The 14,877-nt window shown below is 38.1% G+C and overlaps 1 protein-coding gene across 1 annotated transcript; it reads left to right on the top strand.

Annotated features, from left to right (window-relative positions):
- Window positions 1-793: 793 nt before the first annotated feature.
- On the top strand, window positions 794-14,189 carry LOC121999246 (major pollen allergen Ole e 10-like). Its single transcript, XM_042553951.1, has 3 exons — window positions 794-1,030; window positions 13,776-14,049; window positions 14,161-14,189. Exons 1-3 carry the CDS (start codon window positions 794-796, stop codon window positions 14,187-14,189), a joined length of 540 nt encoding a protein of 179 aa, XP_042409885.1.
- The last annotated feature ends 688 nt before the right edge of the window (window positions 14,190-14,877 follow it).

Below are 14,877 nucleotides of genomic sequence, written 5' to 3'. Positions count from 1 at the left end.
AAGATCATTAATTGTGAGTAGTGTTGTAATTAAGCCGAGCTCGAGCTGATCCTAGACGAGGTTGAGCTCAAAAAAAAAATAAAGAGGCTCGAGCTCGAGCTCAACTCAAAAAGCTAGAATTAAAATCGAGCTTTCAAGCAAGACTTAGACTAAGGGTTTTGTCATTTTGATTCTTTTGAAAGTAAATAAATAAAAATAATATATTAAATATAGCATGGCTCGTTAGGGTTCGACAAGCCTTTGAGCTAGTATTAAATGAGCTCGAGATTGGTTCAAATTTTAAATAAGCCAGCTCAAGGTTAGTTAACTCCAAGCTCGAGTTAAGCTTCGACCGGGCTATTCACGAGCAGCCTGCAAGCGACTTGACTCATTTGTATCCTTAATTGGGAGAAGATAAAAAAAGATGAATAATCACTTCAGTTAAGGTCAAACTTTGTTTCAGGGACGATTAGATTTTGCCATGGAGGATGATAGCTTCAATGCTCGAGATGACCTATATGGATTCACAAATAATTTGGAGGAGGAATTTGACCCAGACGAGCAAGATAAGAAGTTGAATGGAATGTTCGGGGATGATTATTATGTTGTTGAGGATATCTATCATGGATTTGGGAGCAACGAAGAAGGAGATCTAAAAAAGCTGGATTTCAATAAGGAGAATGAATTGCTTGACAGTGGAAAAGAGGGATTCAAGATAGCTCGAGGATGGTTTTTGAAATAGAAACATGTAGAAGAAGAAGAAGAAGAAGAAGAAGAACCTGAGCAAGAAGATGACAAGAGGAAGAAGAAGCAAATGGTAAAAGAAGCAGCCACTAGTGAGGGGACTTATGGTGCGTTACCTTTCTCCCTGATCACTACATCAGCCAAGACAATAGGTGTGATCAATGCATCATTCCTTCCTGCTAATCTTTGCTTCTACTCCTTTGAAGAGATCCAAACTGCCACACAGGACATTGATGAATATCTAATTCTTGGTGTTAGTGGGTTTGGGAAGGTCTACCTTGGGGAAATTGATGACGGAACAATGAAGGTAGCAATCAAGCATGGTAACCCAATGTTAGAGCAAGGTGTCCATGAATTCCATACTAAAATTGAGATGCTATCCAAGAGCTAACACAGACATCTTGTTTCCTTGAATATTGGTTACCTTGAGGAAAACTATGAACTGATCTTTGTTTGTGATTATATGGCTCATGGCACACTTCGTGAACACCTTGTTTAATACACAAGCCATCACTTCCATGGAAACAAAGGATTGAGGTTTGCATTAGGGTTACGCATGGGTACACAGGCGCAACATACACCATCATACATCAAGATGTGAAGACCACAAACATATTGTTATATGCAAATTAGGTTGCCAAAGTTTCAAATTTTGAAGTTTTGAAAACTGGCTCGGCAATAAACGACACTCATGTTAGCACAATAGTGAAGGTTAACTTTGGTTTCCTTAATCCAGAGTACTTCAGGAGGCAACAATTGCTAGGAGATTTTGTCATTATCAAATGATCTTCCTCCTTGTCTACCACATGATGATACTACTCTAAACTTGAGAACAAGTTTTTTTCAACATGGGACGACTATTGCAAGAGATGTCGAGCTTCAACCGATCATAACTTTTAACTCAAGTATCAGAATAAGGCAATCTACAGTGTGAATCGAAGCTCGTTCAGAGATTTATATTATTACATGGTGGAACCCTTAACCTACCACTTTCGAGTCCAAAATATATCATTTAGGGCCTTTTTAGAGACTCTAAAGATCTGTTTTTTACAATTTTTGATAATTTTAGGATTTTAGATATTTAGGGTATTCCCGTCCTTATAAGTTATTTAGGGTTCAAGGGTCTATGTAGATGCCTATTTAGTTGTTTTAGGATCTTTTGTTATTGAATAATCTATTTTTTCTTGATATTTTAAATAGAAACAAAATATTTATAATAGACTTTATGTAACGACCACCCTCCTTACTACTACTTTGAGAGCGACCGTTACTTAACTAACTACTAACTCTACTTAAGTAATAATGCTTATGTTAATAACAGCAATGCTTAAGATTTTCAGAAAAGAAATCTGAACTAAAACATTTCTACTGAACATGCAGGAATAAAATTTCTACAGCATTTTAGAATTGGGACTAAAATGAGCATGCAATTTATCTCTAAGCAAGCAACAAAAGAAACATCTGCATTTGCATGCTTATAAACTCCACCACAGCACTCAAATAATCTATTCCCAACAGCCCAGAAAATAAATTCCAATCGAACTTCAAATTTCCAGCAACCCAGAAAGCTTTCCAGCAAAACAAAAATGCAAGATTGAATTCATTTCCAGTAATACCGAAAACCAATTCCAGCAATGCAAATAGCTCAAATCCAGTCAAAACAAAAAAAAAAAAACCAATTCTAGCAACTTTCAAAGCTTTTCAGCAACATTAATCATCTACTATATCCTAGTCACAAGAATTTGCATGCACACTTCTTTATTTCTCTAGCAAATTAAAGGAATGAATCTAATTAAGTAAACTCTTAGCAAGTCCCAAGTCTTCTATAGTTCAGCAATCACACATCGTTAAGCATCTCCTTGTCACCTTCCTTTATATCACTTTCTCTTTTCTTTTATCTGCAGTAAGAGGAAATGCAAACTATAAGCGAATGCTTAGTAAGTGTTGTCTAACTCACAAAAACTCGAATGTGCATGTCTACAAGAAGAAACTAGAAACTGAATGCTCTAAAAGAAAACAAATATAGTTGCTCATGTTAATCTAATAGAAAAAAAATAGCATTATAGTTCAATACTGCTCTTGCTCAAATCCATAGCAAAGGAATGGAAATAAGATTCTATACTACTCATGCTCAAACCATAGCAAAGAAATGGAAATAGAAAATGAAATCTGATCATGCATATTCAATAGCAAAGGATCTAGAAAATCTGCTCGTTCTCTACTAATAGCAAAAATTAAAACTGCACATGCTCAAATAATAGCAAATGAAAACTGCACATGTACATCTATAGCAAATGAAATCTGCACTTCTATTAGCAATAGAAAACTACTCATCTAATAGCAATAAGAAAATCTGCTTGTGCCCAACTAATAGCAAAATGAAAATCTGCTAAATTTTAAAACTTATGTAAGGCTTGTTTCATTTGTTTCGAAAACTTATACTCTTATACTTCAAAATAATAATAAACTTCTTATTGGGCCCAGGCTTAGTACCAATGCACACTCCCTAATAGAGACTGTGGTAGCTAGTCACCAGTCCTACGAGAGTAAAGACCTTGGTCTTACCAGGGGCAAGACCTTGGAATTGGCCATCTGGATTTGTTTAACGACAACCTTGGAAGTCGGGTACTAGCCTTTTTAAAATAAAATACTTGTTATCTTTTAATATTCTTATAATAAAATGCCTTGGCATTTCTTTGAGCACTTGGTGTGCTGCTGATCCCAATTCTTAAACTTTAGGGATCCTATCAAGACCTTGGTCTTTTCTTACTTATTACTACTCATAATCCTCAAAAAAAGGGTTTAATGGAACACATGCTTTAAATTAAAGAGCTATTTCTGCTCATTAAGGAAGTAGCAAACTTCAAATTTGCACCCTAAAAGTAAAGGACTGCATATTCATGACAGGCATGTTGTTTTTGCCCACGACAGTAATAGAAAGACTATAAACTATATGCTTAATATTAGAATCTGTCCATGCTTCAAAACTCGAACAGAAACTCAAAACCGAAGCCTAACAGCATGTTCAGGAAGTGCATACATAACTCAAAATAAGGGAACTAAATCTTTAGGCTCAAATTCAAGGTTGTGCATGCTTATTATAAAGGGTTGTCCTTGCCTATTAAGGAAGCAAAACTCCTCTGCACACTCAAGGAAACAGGGCTGCTCGTTTTCATTAAAGCTAGAAAGTCTAGAATCTCAATGTACAACAAATGGGCTGGACAATCTAAACTACATGCCTAGTTTATACAATTTATTTCATTCCTTTGAGGTCCTTGGCAGTGAGCTTCATACAACATTCTTTACAGCATACTAGATAAAGAAGAAAAACCATATATGAAACCTTAACTCATGGCAGCAAACAAAATCTTAAACATGTTACAGCATACATGCAAAGAAGAAAACCAAGCCTGAAACCTCAATTCTCGGTAGGAAATTCTAAAGCCACAAACTCTACCGAAATCAAAGAATGAATTTGAGGTTCGAAAACCACTCTTACTGCAGGTGAGTAAGCAACTTACAGTGCTATTTCTTGGACTTACAGCCGAGGAAGACCTTTAGGATTTCGGAGAAACAGCAAGACTCGGCCCTTCCTTGTGCCCACGAACTCTCCTCGACGAAAGGATCGTGAGGAGACAAAGGACTCTCAGATCTAGACCCTCGCCGACCGTCTGAGAGAAGCCCTAACTTGACTTCGTTTTCCGCCCGAGAGAAGTCGCTGACGCTGCGCACACGTGAGGGAGAAGAAGATTTTGAGAGAAAAGAAAATAACCTAATCCCTCTCTTAACTTATCCTTTTATAACCTTAAATATTTCTATTATCAACTATCCTTTAAATATATATCATCCCTTATTCGATCAACATCGCCCGCTCGCACACTTGGTCAGCCGGATTCGCTTAGGGTTCTACTTAATCCGAGGTCTCCGATTCGAATCTCGGCTTGGATATTATTTTTGTTGAAACTTCTATCGTTTAGTAAAAATACCAAATGACCTCCAAAAATTGCATAAAAATACTCTAAAAATTTCTTAAAATCTCTAGAATATTTCTATAACATTTCTAAATATTAATAAGGACTTTTAGAACTTAAGACAAGGAAATTTGGGTCGTTACAATCCCTCATACGTTATAAAAAGTTCATCCTCGAACTTAGAATAGTTCTGGATATTTCTGTCTCATACTGTTCTCACGCTCCCAAGTGACTTCCTCGTGCTTCTGGTTCTGCCAGATGACCTTCACTAGTGGCACTTCTTTGTTTCTTAGTCTCTTGACTGCTCTGTCCACTATCTGTGTAGGTCTGCTCTCATAGCTAAGATCCTCTTGGATCTGCACTGTTTGAGGCTGAATCACTTGGCTAGGGTCATGAATACACTTATTTAGCATAGAGACATGAAATACATTGTGTATTGCTGACATGTCTTATGGTAAATTCAGCTTGTAAGCTACCTTCCCAATCCTCTCTGTAATCGGGTTGGGTCCTACATAGCGAGGACTTAACTTGCCCTTCTTGCCAAATCTCATCACTCCCTTCATCGGAGCAACTTTAAGAAAAACTGAATCCCCTACTTGGAATTCCAGTGGCCTACGGCGTGTGTCAGCATAACTTTTCTGTCTACTCTAGGCAGTCTCAATTCTCTGTTTGATCTTCTGGATAGCCTGAGTAGTCTCACCTATCAGCTCTGTCTGAATGCCCAGTTCCACTTCCATTTCTTTTCTTTCACCTACTTCTTGCCAGCAAATGGGTGATCTGCACTTCCTGCCATATAATACCTCATATGGTGCCATCTTGATGGTGGGATGATAGCTATGTTGTAGGCAAACTCAGCTAAGCATAGATACTTGCACCAACTTCCCTTGAAATCTAGTGCACAAGCTCTTAGCATATCTTCTAAAATCTGATTTACTCGCTCTGTCTGTCCATCAGTCTGAGGATGGAAGGCTGTGCTAAACTTGAGTTTGGTGCCTAGTGCATTCTGAACACACTCCCAAAAATGAGAGGTGAAGCGCCCATCTCTATCAGACACAATAGATTTTGGAACTCCATGAAGTTTGATCACTTCCTTAACATACAGTTGTGCCAACTACTCTATAGAATGGGACACCTTGATGGCTAGAAAATGAGCAGACTTGGTCAATCGGTCCACTATTACCCATATCACATCATATCCATTCGTGGTTCTTGGAAGACCTGTTATAAAGTCCATGGATATGTCTTCCCACTTCCACTCTGGTATTGGAAGGGGTTGTAGGACTCCTCCTGGTCTCTGGTGCTCTGCTTTGACCCTTTGACATGTCAGACAGGTACTGACATATTTTGCAACATCTCTTTTGAGTCCAAACCACCAGAACCTCTGTTTCATGTCCTGGTACATCTTGGTGGAACCAGGATGCATGGAGTAAGGTGTACTATGAGCTTCTTCTAAAATTTTCTTTCTTAACTCTTCATCATTGGGGACACAAAGGCGGTTCCCCTGATAGAGGATTCCACTATCTGATACTCAAAACTCTGAATTTTTTTCTTTTTGTATCCCTTGATTGATTTTCTGGATATCTGGATCTTCACTTTGCTTTCTCTGTATATCGTCAAGTAGGGTTGACTCTAAGGTCAATGCAGAGAGTTGCCCATAAATAATTTCCATTCCAAAATCTGACAACTCCTTCTGTAGTGGCAGGGCTAATGATGACAAGGACATCAGGGATGCACTGGATTTTCTACTTAGTGCATCTGCCACTTTGTTAGCTTTGCCTGGGTGGTAGAGGATTTCACAGTCATAGTCTTTGACCAACTCCAGCCACCTGCGCTGTCTCATGTTTAAGTCTTTCTAGGTGAAGAAATACTTTAAACTCTGATGGTCTGTGAAGATTCTGCACTGGACTCCATACAAGTAGTGTCGCCAGAGTTTCAGTGCAAAGACCATAGTTGCCAGCTCAAGATCATGAGTGGGGTAGTTCTTCTCATAGTCTTTGAGTTGTCTGGAAGCATAAGCTATAACTTTTCCTTCTTGCATGAGTACAACTCCTAGGTCCATCTTGGAAGCATCACTGTAGATATCAAAACTCTTGTCACTTTCTGGAACTATCAAGATGGGAGTACTGGTCAGTCTCTTCTTTAGCTCTTGGAAACTCTGCTCACATTTGTCTGACCATTCAAACTTCTTGTCCTTCCTCATTAGGGTTGTTAGTAAAGAGGCTATCTTGGAAAAGTCCTCCACAAATTTTCTGTAATACCCAGCTAAACCAAGGAAACTTCAAATCTCTCTAATGTTCTTGGGCCTATGCCAATTATTGACTGCCTCTATCTTGGCAGGATCCACTTGGATGCCTTCTTTAGAAATAATATGACCTAGAAATGCCACCTGATTTAATCAGAACTCGCACTTCGAGAATTTGATATAAAGCTGTTTCTGCTGTAGGGTCTGCAGGACTATTCTCAAGTACGTGTCATGCTCCTCTGGGGTTCTAGAATAGACTAGAATGTCGTCGATGAACACGATGATAGATTTGTCAAGGTATTCTCTGAACACTCTGTTCATCAAGTCCATGAAGACTGCAGGTGCATTAGTCACACCAAAAGGCATGACTACGAACTCATAGTGTCCGTATCTGGTCCTGAAAGCTGTTCTGGGTATATTACTTTCCTTCACTTTCAACTGATGGTACCCAGAGCGCAGGTCTATCTTGGAGAACACTGTTGCCCCTTTCAATTGATCAAATAAGTCATCGATTCTGGGCAGTGGGTACTTGTTCTTGATTGTCACTTGATTCAGAGCCCTATAATCTATGCACATCTGCATAAATCCATCCTTCTTCTTGACAAACAACACAGGAGCTCCCCATGGTGAATGACTAGGGCGGATGAAGCCTTTGTCAAGAAGCTCCTGAAGTTGTTCTTGTAACTCTTTCAGCTCTGCTGGAGACATGTGGTATGGAGCTTTTGAAATTGGACCGGTACCAGGAACCAATTTAATTTCAAACTCCACTTCTCTGTTGGGAGGTAGTCCAGGTAGCTCTTCTGGAAATACCTCTGGATACTCGCAGACTATCCGAACTTCCTCCTGCTTGGGTCTTTCTTGTTCTTCTGTGCTCACTATGAATGAAAGAAAATCAGCACACCCTTTAGCTAACATCTGGTGAGCTGTCAGAGAAGAGAGAAACTTCTGGGTCCTCCTCCTCGGCACTCCTGTGAATTCAAAAGTTGATTCATCCTCTGGACTAAAAATCACTTTCCTTCTGCAGTAATTCACTGAAGCACTGTACATGCTGAGGAAATCCATACCCAAAATGATATCGAAATCCTGCATGGCGAGGACTACCAGATTAACATATAGCTCTCGGTCTGCAATTCTGACTAGTACAGCCCAAAGCCACTGGTTGGATTCCATGACTTCCCTAGAAGGTTGGGTCTTCAGGAACTTGGAGTTAATGCTTTCTGTAGGTACCTGTAATTCTTTGGCAAAGGATACTGATACAAAAGAATGGGTTCGCCCCAGTATCAAATAGTGTAGTAGCTAGATGCTGAAAAATAACTACTTGACCTGTTACGACCGTGGAGGCACTAGCAGCTTCCTCTTTAGTGAGGGAGAATACTCTGGCACTGGCTAGAACTGGTGGGGCTTCCAACCTTCCTTGACTGAGCTGAGGTCCTTCTAGAGTTGCAGGCATATAATGTAACTGAGGCTTGCCTCCATATTGTATTGGCTGTGGCTAAGGTGCTTTGAGCTTGTTAGGGCATTCTTTAGCCATGTGTCCTTCCTGCCCACATGAATAACATCCCATCTTACCCAAAAGACAGGCTCCTAGATGTGTTCTCCCACACTTAGGACAGGGAGGGAACCTGATCTGCTTGTTTGCTGGTCCTCCTTTCTGGTTACCTCCTGAGTTCCACTGCTTTCTTTTGTTATATTTGCCCTTCTAGTACTACTTATTTGCCTGAGATTTCTGACTCTCCACTGTCTTGTCCTCGATCTTGACTGGCTTGTGTTGCGCTCATTGTGCCTTGATGCTGTCCAGATAGTGCTCAGCAACTAATGCTCTGCTGACCAGCTCTTCGCCAGTCTGGGGCTGGTGAGTTCCACTACTCACATTAAGTGCTATCACTGGCCTCAGCATCCTGAGCATCAGTCTGACTCGTTCCTTCTCCGTGCTTACTAGCTCTGGGCAGAGATGAGCTAGCCTATTGAATCTCTTTACTGCTTCTTCCACTGACAGGTCACCTTGTCTGAATTCTATGAACTCCTCATAATGCTTATTGGTGATCCGCTGGCGGAAAAATTCTTCATAAAACTCTGCCTCAAAGTTAGCCCAGCTTATCTGATTGACTGCTCTCTTGCTTTTAACTCTCTCCCACCACATACGAGCATCTCCAGATAGGCAAAAAGAGGCACACTTGACCTTCTCGACTTCTGGCCAGTCAAGAAGCTCCATGGTGCTCTCCAGTGTCTTAAACCAAGCCTGAGCATCCCAAGGCTCAGTCGTGCCTGAGAAACTCTCTGGCTTCAGCTTCAGCCACTGTATCAGGTATGTTTCTTATCTTCTAGGTGCTGTGGCGACTCCCAGGGCGGCTGGTGGAACCTCAGTCACCACTGGAGTCTCCACATTGATCGTTGGAGGAGTGGGAGGGACTGGTTGCCGATTCGCCATCAGATTGACGATCACTTGCTGTTGCTCTGCCACTTGTCTCTGGAGTTGAGCAACAACTTCAGAGAGATCAGGTACAGTTGTTCTGGGCTCTTCGTACTCTGGTGCTCGATCTTCAGTATGAGCGGTACGGGGACGTCCTCTTCTTGACATCTAGTTATGTAAAAAGAGAAAAACTAAAATCGTCTCTATTCTTCCTAGACATGTATATAAATAAAAGAGAAACAAAAACTTCTATTTTACTTAAGCACATATGAACAAATACTCTATACTGCACATAATAAGGAAAGCATAAAAGAAATAAACTTAAGCACTTTCTTACTTGAAGATGGCAAGGTTGATGCTGATGTGTGTGTGATGCTGGGGAATGGGAACTTGCTCTGATACCAACTGTAACGACCACCCTCCTTACTACTACTCTGAGAGCGACCGTTACTTAACTAACTACTAACTCTACTTAAGTAATAATGCTTATGTTAATAACAGCAATGCTTAAGATTTTCGGAAAAGAAATCTGAACTAAAACATTTCTACTGAACATGCAGGAATAAAATTTCTACAGCATTTTAGAATTGGGACTAAAATGAGCATGAAATTTATCTCTAAGCAAGCAACAAAAGAAACATCTGCATTTACATGCTTATAAACTCCACCACAGCACTCAAATAATCTATTCCTAGCAGCCCAGAAAATAAATTCCAGTCGAACTTCAAATTTCCAGCAACCCAGAAAGCTTTCCAGCAAATCAAAAATGCAAGACTGAATTCATTTCCAGTAATACCGAAAACCAATTCTAGCAATGCAAATAGCTCAAATCCAGTCAAAACAAAAAAAAACCAATTCTAGCAACTTTCAAAGCTTTTCAGCAACATTAATCATCTACTATATCCTAGTCATAAGAATTTGCATGCACACTTCTTTATTTCTCTAGCAAATTAAAGGAATGAATCTAATTAAGTAAACTCTTAGCAAGTCCCAAGTCTTCCATAGTTCATCCATTACACATTGTTAAGCATCTCCTTATCGCCTTCCTTTATATCACTTTCTCTTTTCCTTTATCTGCAGTAAGAGGAAATGCAAACTATAAGCGAATGCTTAGTAAGCGCTGTCTAACTCACAAAAACTCGAATGTGCATGTCTATAAGAAGAAACTAGAAACTGAATGCTCTAAAAGAAAACATATATAGCTGCTCATGTTAATCTAATAGCAAAGAAATAACATTATAGTTCAATACTGCTCTTGCTCAAATCCATAGCAAAGGAATGGAAATAAGATTCTATATTGCTCATGGTCAAACCATAGCAAAGAAATGGAAATAGAAAATGAAATCTGATTATGCATATTCAATAGCAAAGGATCTAGAAAATCTGCTCATGCTCTACTAATAGCAAAAATGAAAACTGCACATGCTCAAATAACAGCAAATGAAAACTGCACATGTACATCTATAGCAAAAGAAATCTGCACTTCTATTAGCAATAGAAAACTACTCATCTAATAGCAATAAGAAAATCTGCTTGTGCTCAACTAATAGCAAAATGAAAATCTGCTAAAGTTTAAAACTTATGTAAGGCTTGTTTCATTTGTTTCGAAAACTTATACTCTTATACTTCAAAATAATAATAAACTTCTTCTTGGGCACAGACTTAGTACCAATGCGCGCTCCCTAATAGAGACTGTGGTAGCTAGTCACCAGTCCTATGAGGGTAAAGACCTTGGTCTTACCAAGGCCAAGACCTTGGAATTGGTCACCTGGATTTGTTTAATGACAACCTTGGATGTCGGATACTAGCCTTTTAAAATAAAATACTTGTTATCTTTAAATATTCTTATAATAAAATGCCTTGGCATTTCTTTGAGCACTTGATGTGCTGCTGATCCCAATTCTTAAACTTTAGGGATCCTATCAAGACCTTGGTCTTTTCTTACTTATAACTACTCATAATCCTCAAAAAGGGTTTAATGGAACACATGCTTTAAATTAAAGAACTATTTCTGCTCATTAAGGAAGTAGCAAACTTCAAATCTGCACCATAAAAGTAAAGGACTGCATATTCATGACATGCATGTTGTTTATGCCTACTGCAGTAATAGAAAGACTATAAACTATATGCTTAATATTAGAATCTGTCCATGCTTCAAAACTCGAACAGAAACTCAAAACCGAAGCCTAACAGCATGTTCAGGAAGTGCCTACATAACTCAAAATAAGGGAAATAAATCTGTAGGCTCAAATTCAAGGTAGTGCAAGCTTATTATAAAGGGATGTCCTTGCCTATTAAGGAAGCAAAACTCCTCTGCACACTCAAGGAAACAAGGTTGTTCGTTTTCATTAAAGCTAGAAAGTCTAGAATCTCAATGCACAACATATAGGCTGGAAAATCTAAACTACATGCCTAGTTTATACAATTTATTTCATTCCTTTGAGGTCCTTGGCAGTGAGCTTCATACGACATTCTTTACAGCATACTAGATAAAGAAGAAAAACCAGATATGAAACCTTAACTCACGGCAGCAAACAAAATCTTAAACATGTTACAGCATACATGCAAAGAAGAAAACCAAGCCTGAAACCTCAATTCACGGCAGGAAATTCTAAAGCCACAAACTCTACCGAAATCAAAGAATGAATTCGAGGTTCGAAAACCACTCTTACTGCAGGTGAGTAAGCAACTTACAGTGATATTTCTTGGACTTACAGCCGAGGAAGACCTTTAGGATTTCGGAGAAACCGCAAGACTCGGCCCTTCCTTGTGCCCACGAACTCTCCTCGACGAAAGGATCGTGAGGAGACAAAGGACTCTCGGATCTAGACCCTCGCCGGCCGTCGGAGAGAAGCCCTAACTCGGCTTCATTTTCCGCCCAAGAGAAGTCGCCGACGCCGCGCACACGTGAGGGAGAAGAAGATTTTGAGAGAAAAGAAAATGACCTAATCCCTCTCTTAACTTATCCTTTTATAACCTTAAATATTTCTATTATCAACTATCCTTTAAATATATATCGTCCCTTATTTGATCAACATCGCCCGCTCGCACACTTGGTCAGCCGAATTTGCTTAGGATTTTGCTTAATCCGTGGTCTCCAGTTCGAATCTCGGCTTGGACATTATTTTTGTCGAAATTTCTATCGTTTAGTAAAAATATCAAACGACCTCCAATAATTACATAAAAATATTCTAAAATTTTTTTAAAATCTCTAAAATATTTCTATAGCATTTCTAAATATTAATAAGGACTTTTAAAACTTAAGACAAGGAAATTTGGGTCGTTATACATTATAATTTTTTTTATTTATTATTAAAATAAAAATATTAATCATCATATGATATAAGTTATTTTTTTTATTAATTATAATTTTTTAAAAATTTTTTTATTTATTTATCATGTAAATAATTTATTAGTATATTTATTTATTTTCTTTTCTACTTCTAAGCTTTGATCTATTGTCTAATTAAACTTTATCTTTTAAGTTTTACCTTAATAGATTATGACAACTAGATTGCCTCTTATAAAAATATACTATTTATAATAGATATTATAATTTTTGTATTATCATTAAGTAAAAAAATAGTATTCAACATATGATATAAATTAATTTTTTTTATTAATTATATATATCATATGTTGAATACTATTTTTTTTATTTAATGATAATTAAAAATTATAATATCTATTATAAATAGTATATTTTTATTAGAGACAATCTAAGCTTTGATATACTGCCTAACTATATTTTGCTTTTACGTTTTACGTCAGTAGTTTATGACAAGTGCATCATCTATAAAATCGATAGTGAAATTACCATGCTACATTCTTGAAGATTTTATCATTTAAAATGCAATCATTAAACAAAACTAAGCTCAACCTAAAATCTTAAATATTGATGTATAATTATTATTTTCCATCTTTGGTTTATATTAATGTATAGTTATTATTTCCATCTTTGGGTGATATATTAAATTTAAGATTAATTATAGTTAGTACTTTCGAAATATGACATGGTTAATATTTTTCTAATTTTACTTTCTCATGTACTCCTGCTTGAAATAGACTATGTAAGAAGACTTTCTTTTCTTATTTGCCTTTCTTATTTCCTCCCTCTCCAAGTAGAACTATATAAATCTTCTTCGAGATTCTCAAATACATCAATAATTTCGATCCATCAACAATGACAGACGTACTGAGGAAGGCCACATGTCTACTTCTTTTATATTTCTTCCTCCTCCCGTGCCTAACGAATGACTCGGTGAGATTCTCTCAGAAAAACTCATGTCATTTTTTTGTCAGATAAATAATTGTCATTTGATTATCTGATCAATGTTGAAATCATTTAGAATTTTTTTTCCATGTTTTAGACTCTATGACGTGTCAGCAAGATTGATTTAATCAATGAACAAATTAATGAATGTGATAGGTAGCGTTGGCGGCAACGATCTCATCAGGCAGAGGGCCGTGGTGCGTGGCCAAGCCGGAAGCGCCAAGGGAGGCGCTCCAGGCGAACATCGAGTATGTATGTGGGGGTGCCATAGGGGATTGCAGTGCGATACAGGAAGGCGCCTCGTGCTACTCCACGGACATCGTAAGACAAGCATCCTATGCCATGAACTCCTTCTACTACGCCAAAGGAGGCCATAGGTCCATCAACTGCTTCTTCAACGAAACCGGCACCAAAGTTCGCGACGACCCCAGTAAGTCCACAATCAATTCATTGATTAAAACTATTAATTAATTAATTTGACAAATTTGCTCGCCCTCTCTATTCTTGATTCTAATGCTTGATTCACCACTCACTATGGCAGGTTATGGGAACTGTGTATATCCTTCATGAAGCACGCTGAATTAATTGCTTGAGGATATCGATGGAGTTTAAGGTTTAATTTGGTTGCACCAAAAATAAAATGAACAGCTTGTTTCCAAGTATTAAATAAATTCATGAATGAAGTGTTCGTTTATGTCATTTTTTGAATTTTCATGCATCATTGGGATATATAAGGTAGTTAAACATAAAAATAATAACAATCAAAGTGTACATATTTTTTCTCTAAATATAAAAAATCATACTAATAAATTTGGACCGAACAAGATTGTCTCAATTTAAAAGCACCTTGCATAGTTATAAAAAAGAATTTATAAACCATTTTGTTGTATTTTATCCTGTCTGAAATCGAAGAAAATGGAATGTTGAGCACATGGCTCTGATATTGACTATGAGAAGACTTTGAGCTAGAAACCAAAGATGTCGGGCAATCTTGCGTGTCAAAAATAGAAAGTAGGGGGAAAACAGGTCAGCAACCGGGTCAAGGAGGGGTCGTCATCACAGACACACCGACGCTCAAGTCAAACAGGTGGCCGAGAGGAAATACAATGAATAGTAGAAAGGAACAGTAGAATCCGAGTTCCTTAGGTCGCGTAGCGTACCTATGTTTGCACGTGGAGACTCCCTTATATAGTGTTACTTTTACTTTCTGTGCGAATCTCAATGCATTTCCAAGAAAGGACTGGCCCTTCTAGCATTC

Source organism: Zingiber officinale, chromosome 7A (assembly GCF_018446385.1).
Source record: "Zingiber officinale cultivar Zhangliang chromosome 7A, Zo_v1.1, whole genome shotgun sequence".
Taxonomy (NCBI): Eukaryota; Viridiplantae; Streptophyta; class Magnoliopsida; order Zingiberales; family Zingiberaceae; genus Zingiber; species Zingiber officinale.
This window is presented reverse-complemented; position numbering and strand designations above follow the sequence as displayed.

What these genes read in the sequence shown, in the direction of transcription:
- LOC121999246 (XM_042553951.1), top strand. Translation starts at nt 794, where the DNA reads ATGGTAAAAGAAGCAGCCACTAGTGAGGGGACTTATGGTGCGTTACCT. An exon ending in TTGATGACGGAACAATGAAG is followed by an intron (nt 1,031 to 13,775) that starts GTAGCAATCAAG and finishes TGAATGTGATAG; the next exon opens with GTAGCGTTGGCGGCAACGAT. An exon ending in CAAAGTTCGCGACGACCCCA is followed by an intron (nt 14,050 to 14,160) that starts GTAAGTCCACAA and finishes TCACTATGGCAG; the next exon opens with GTTATGGGAACTGTGTATAT.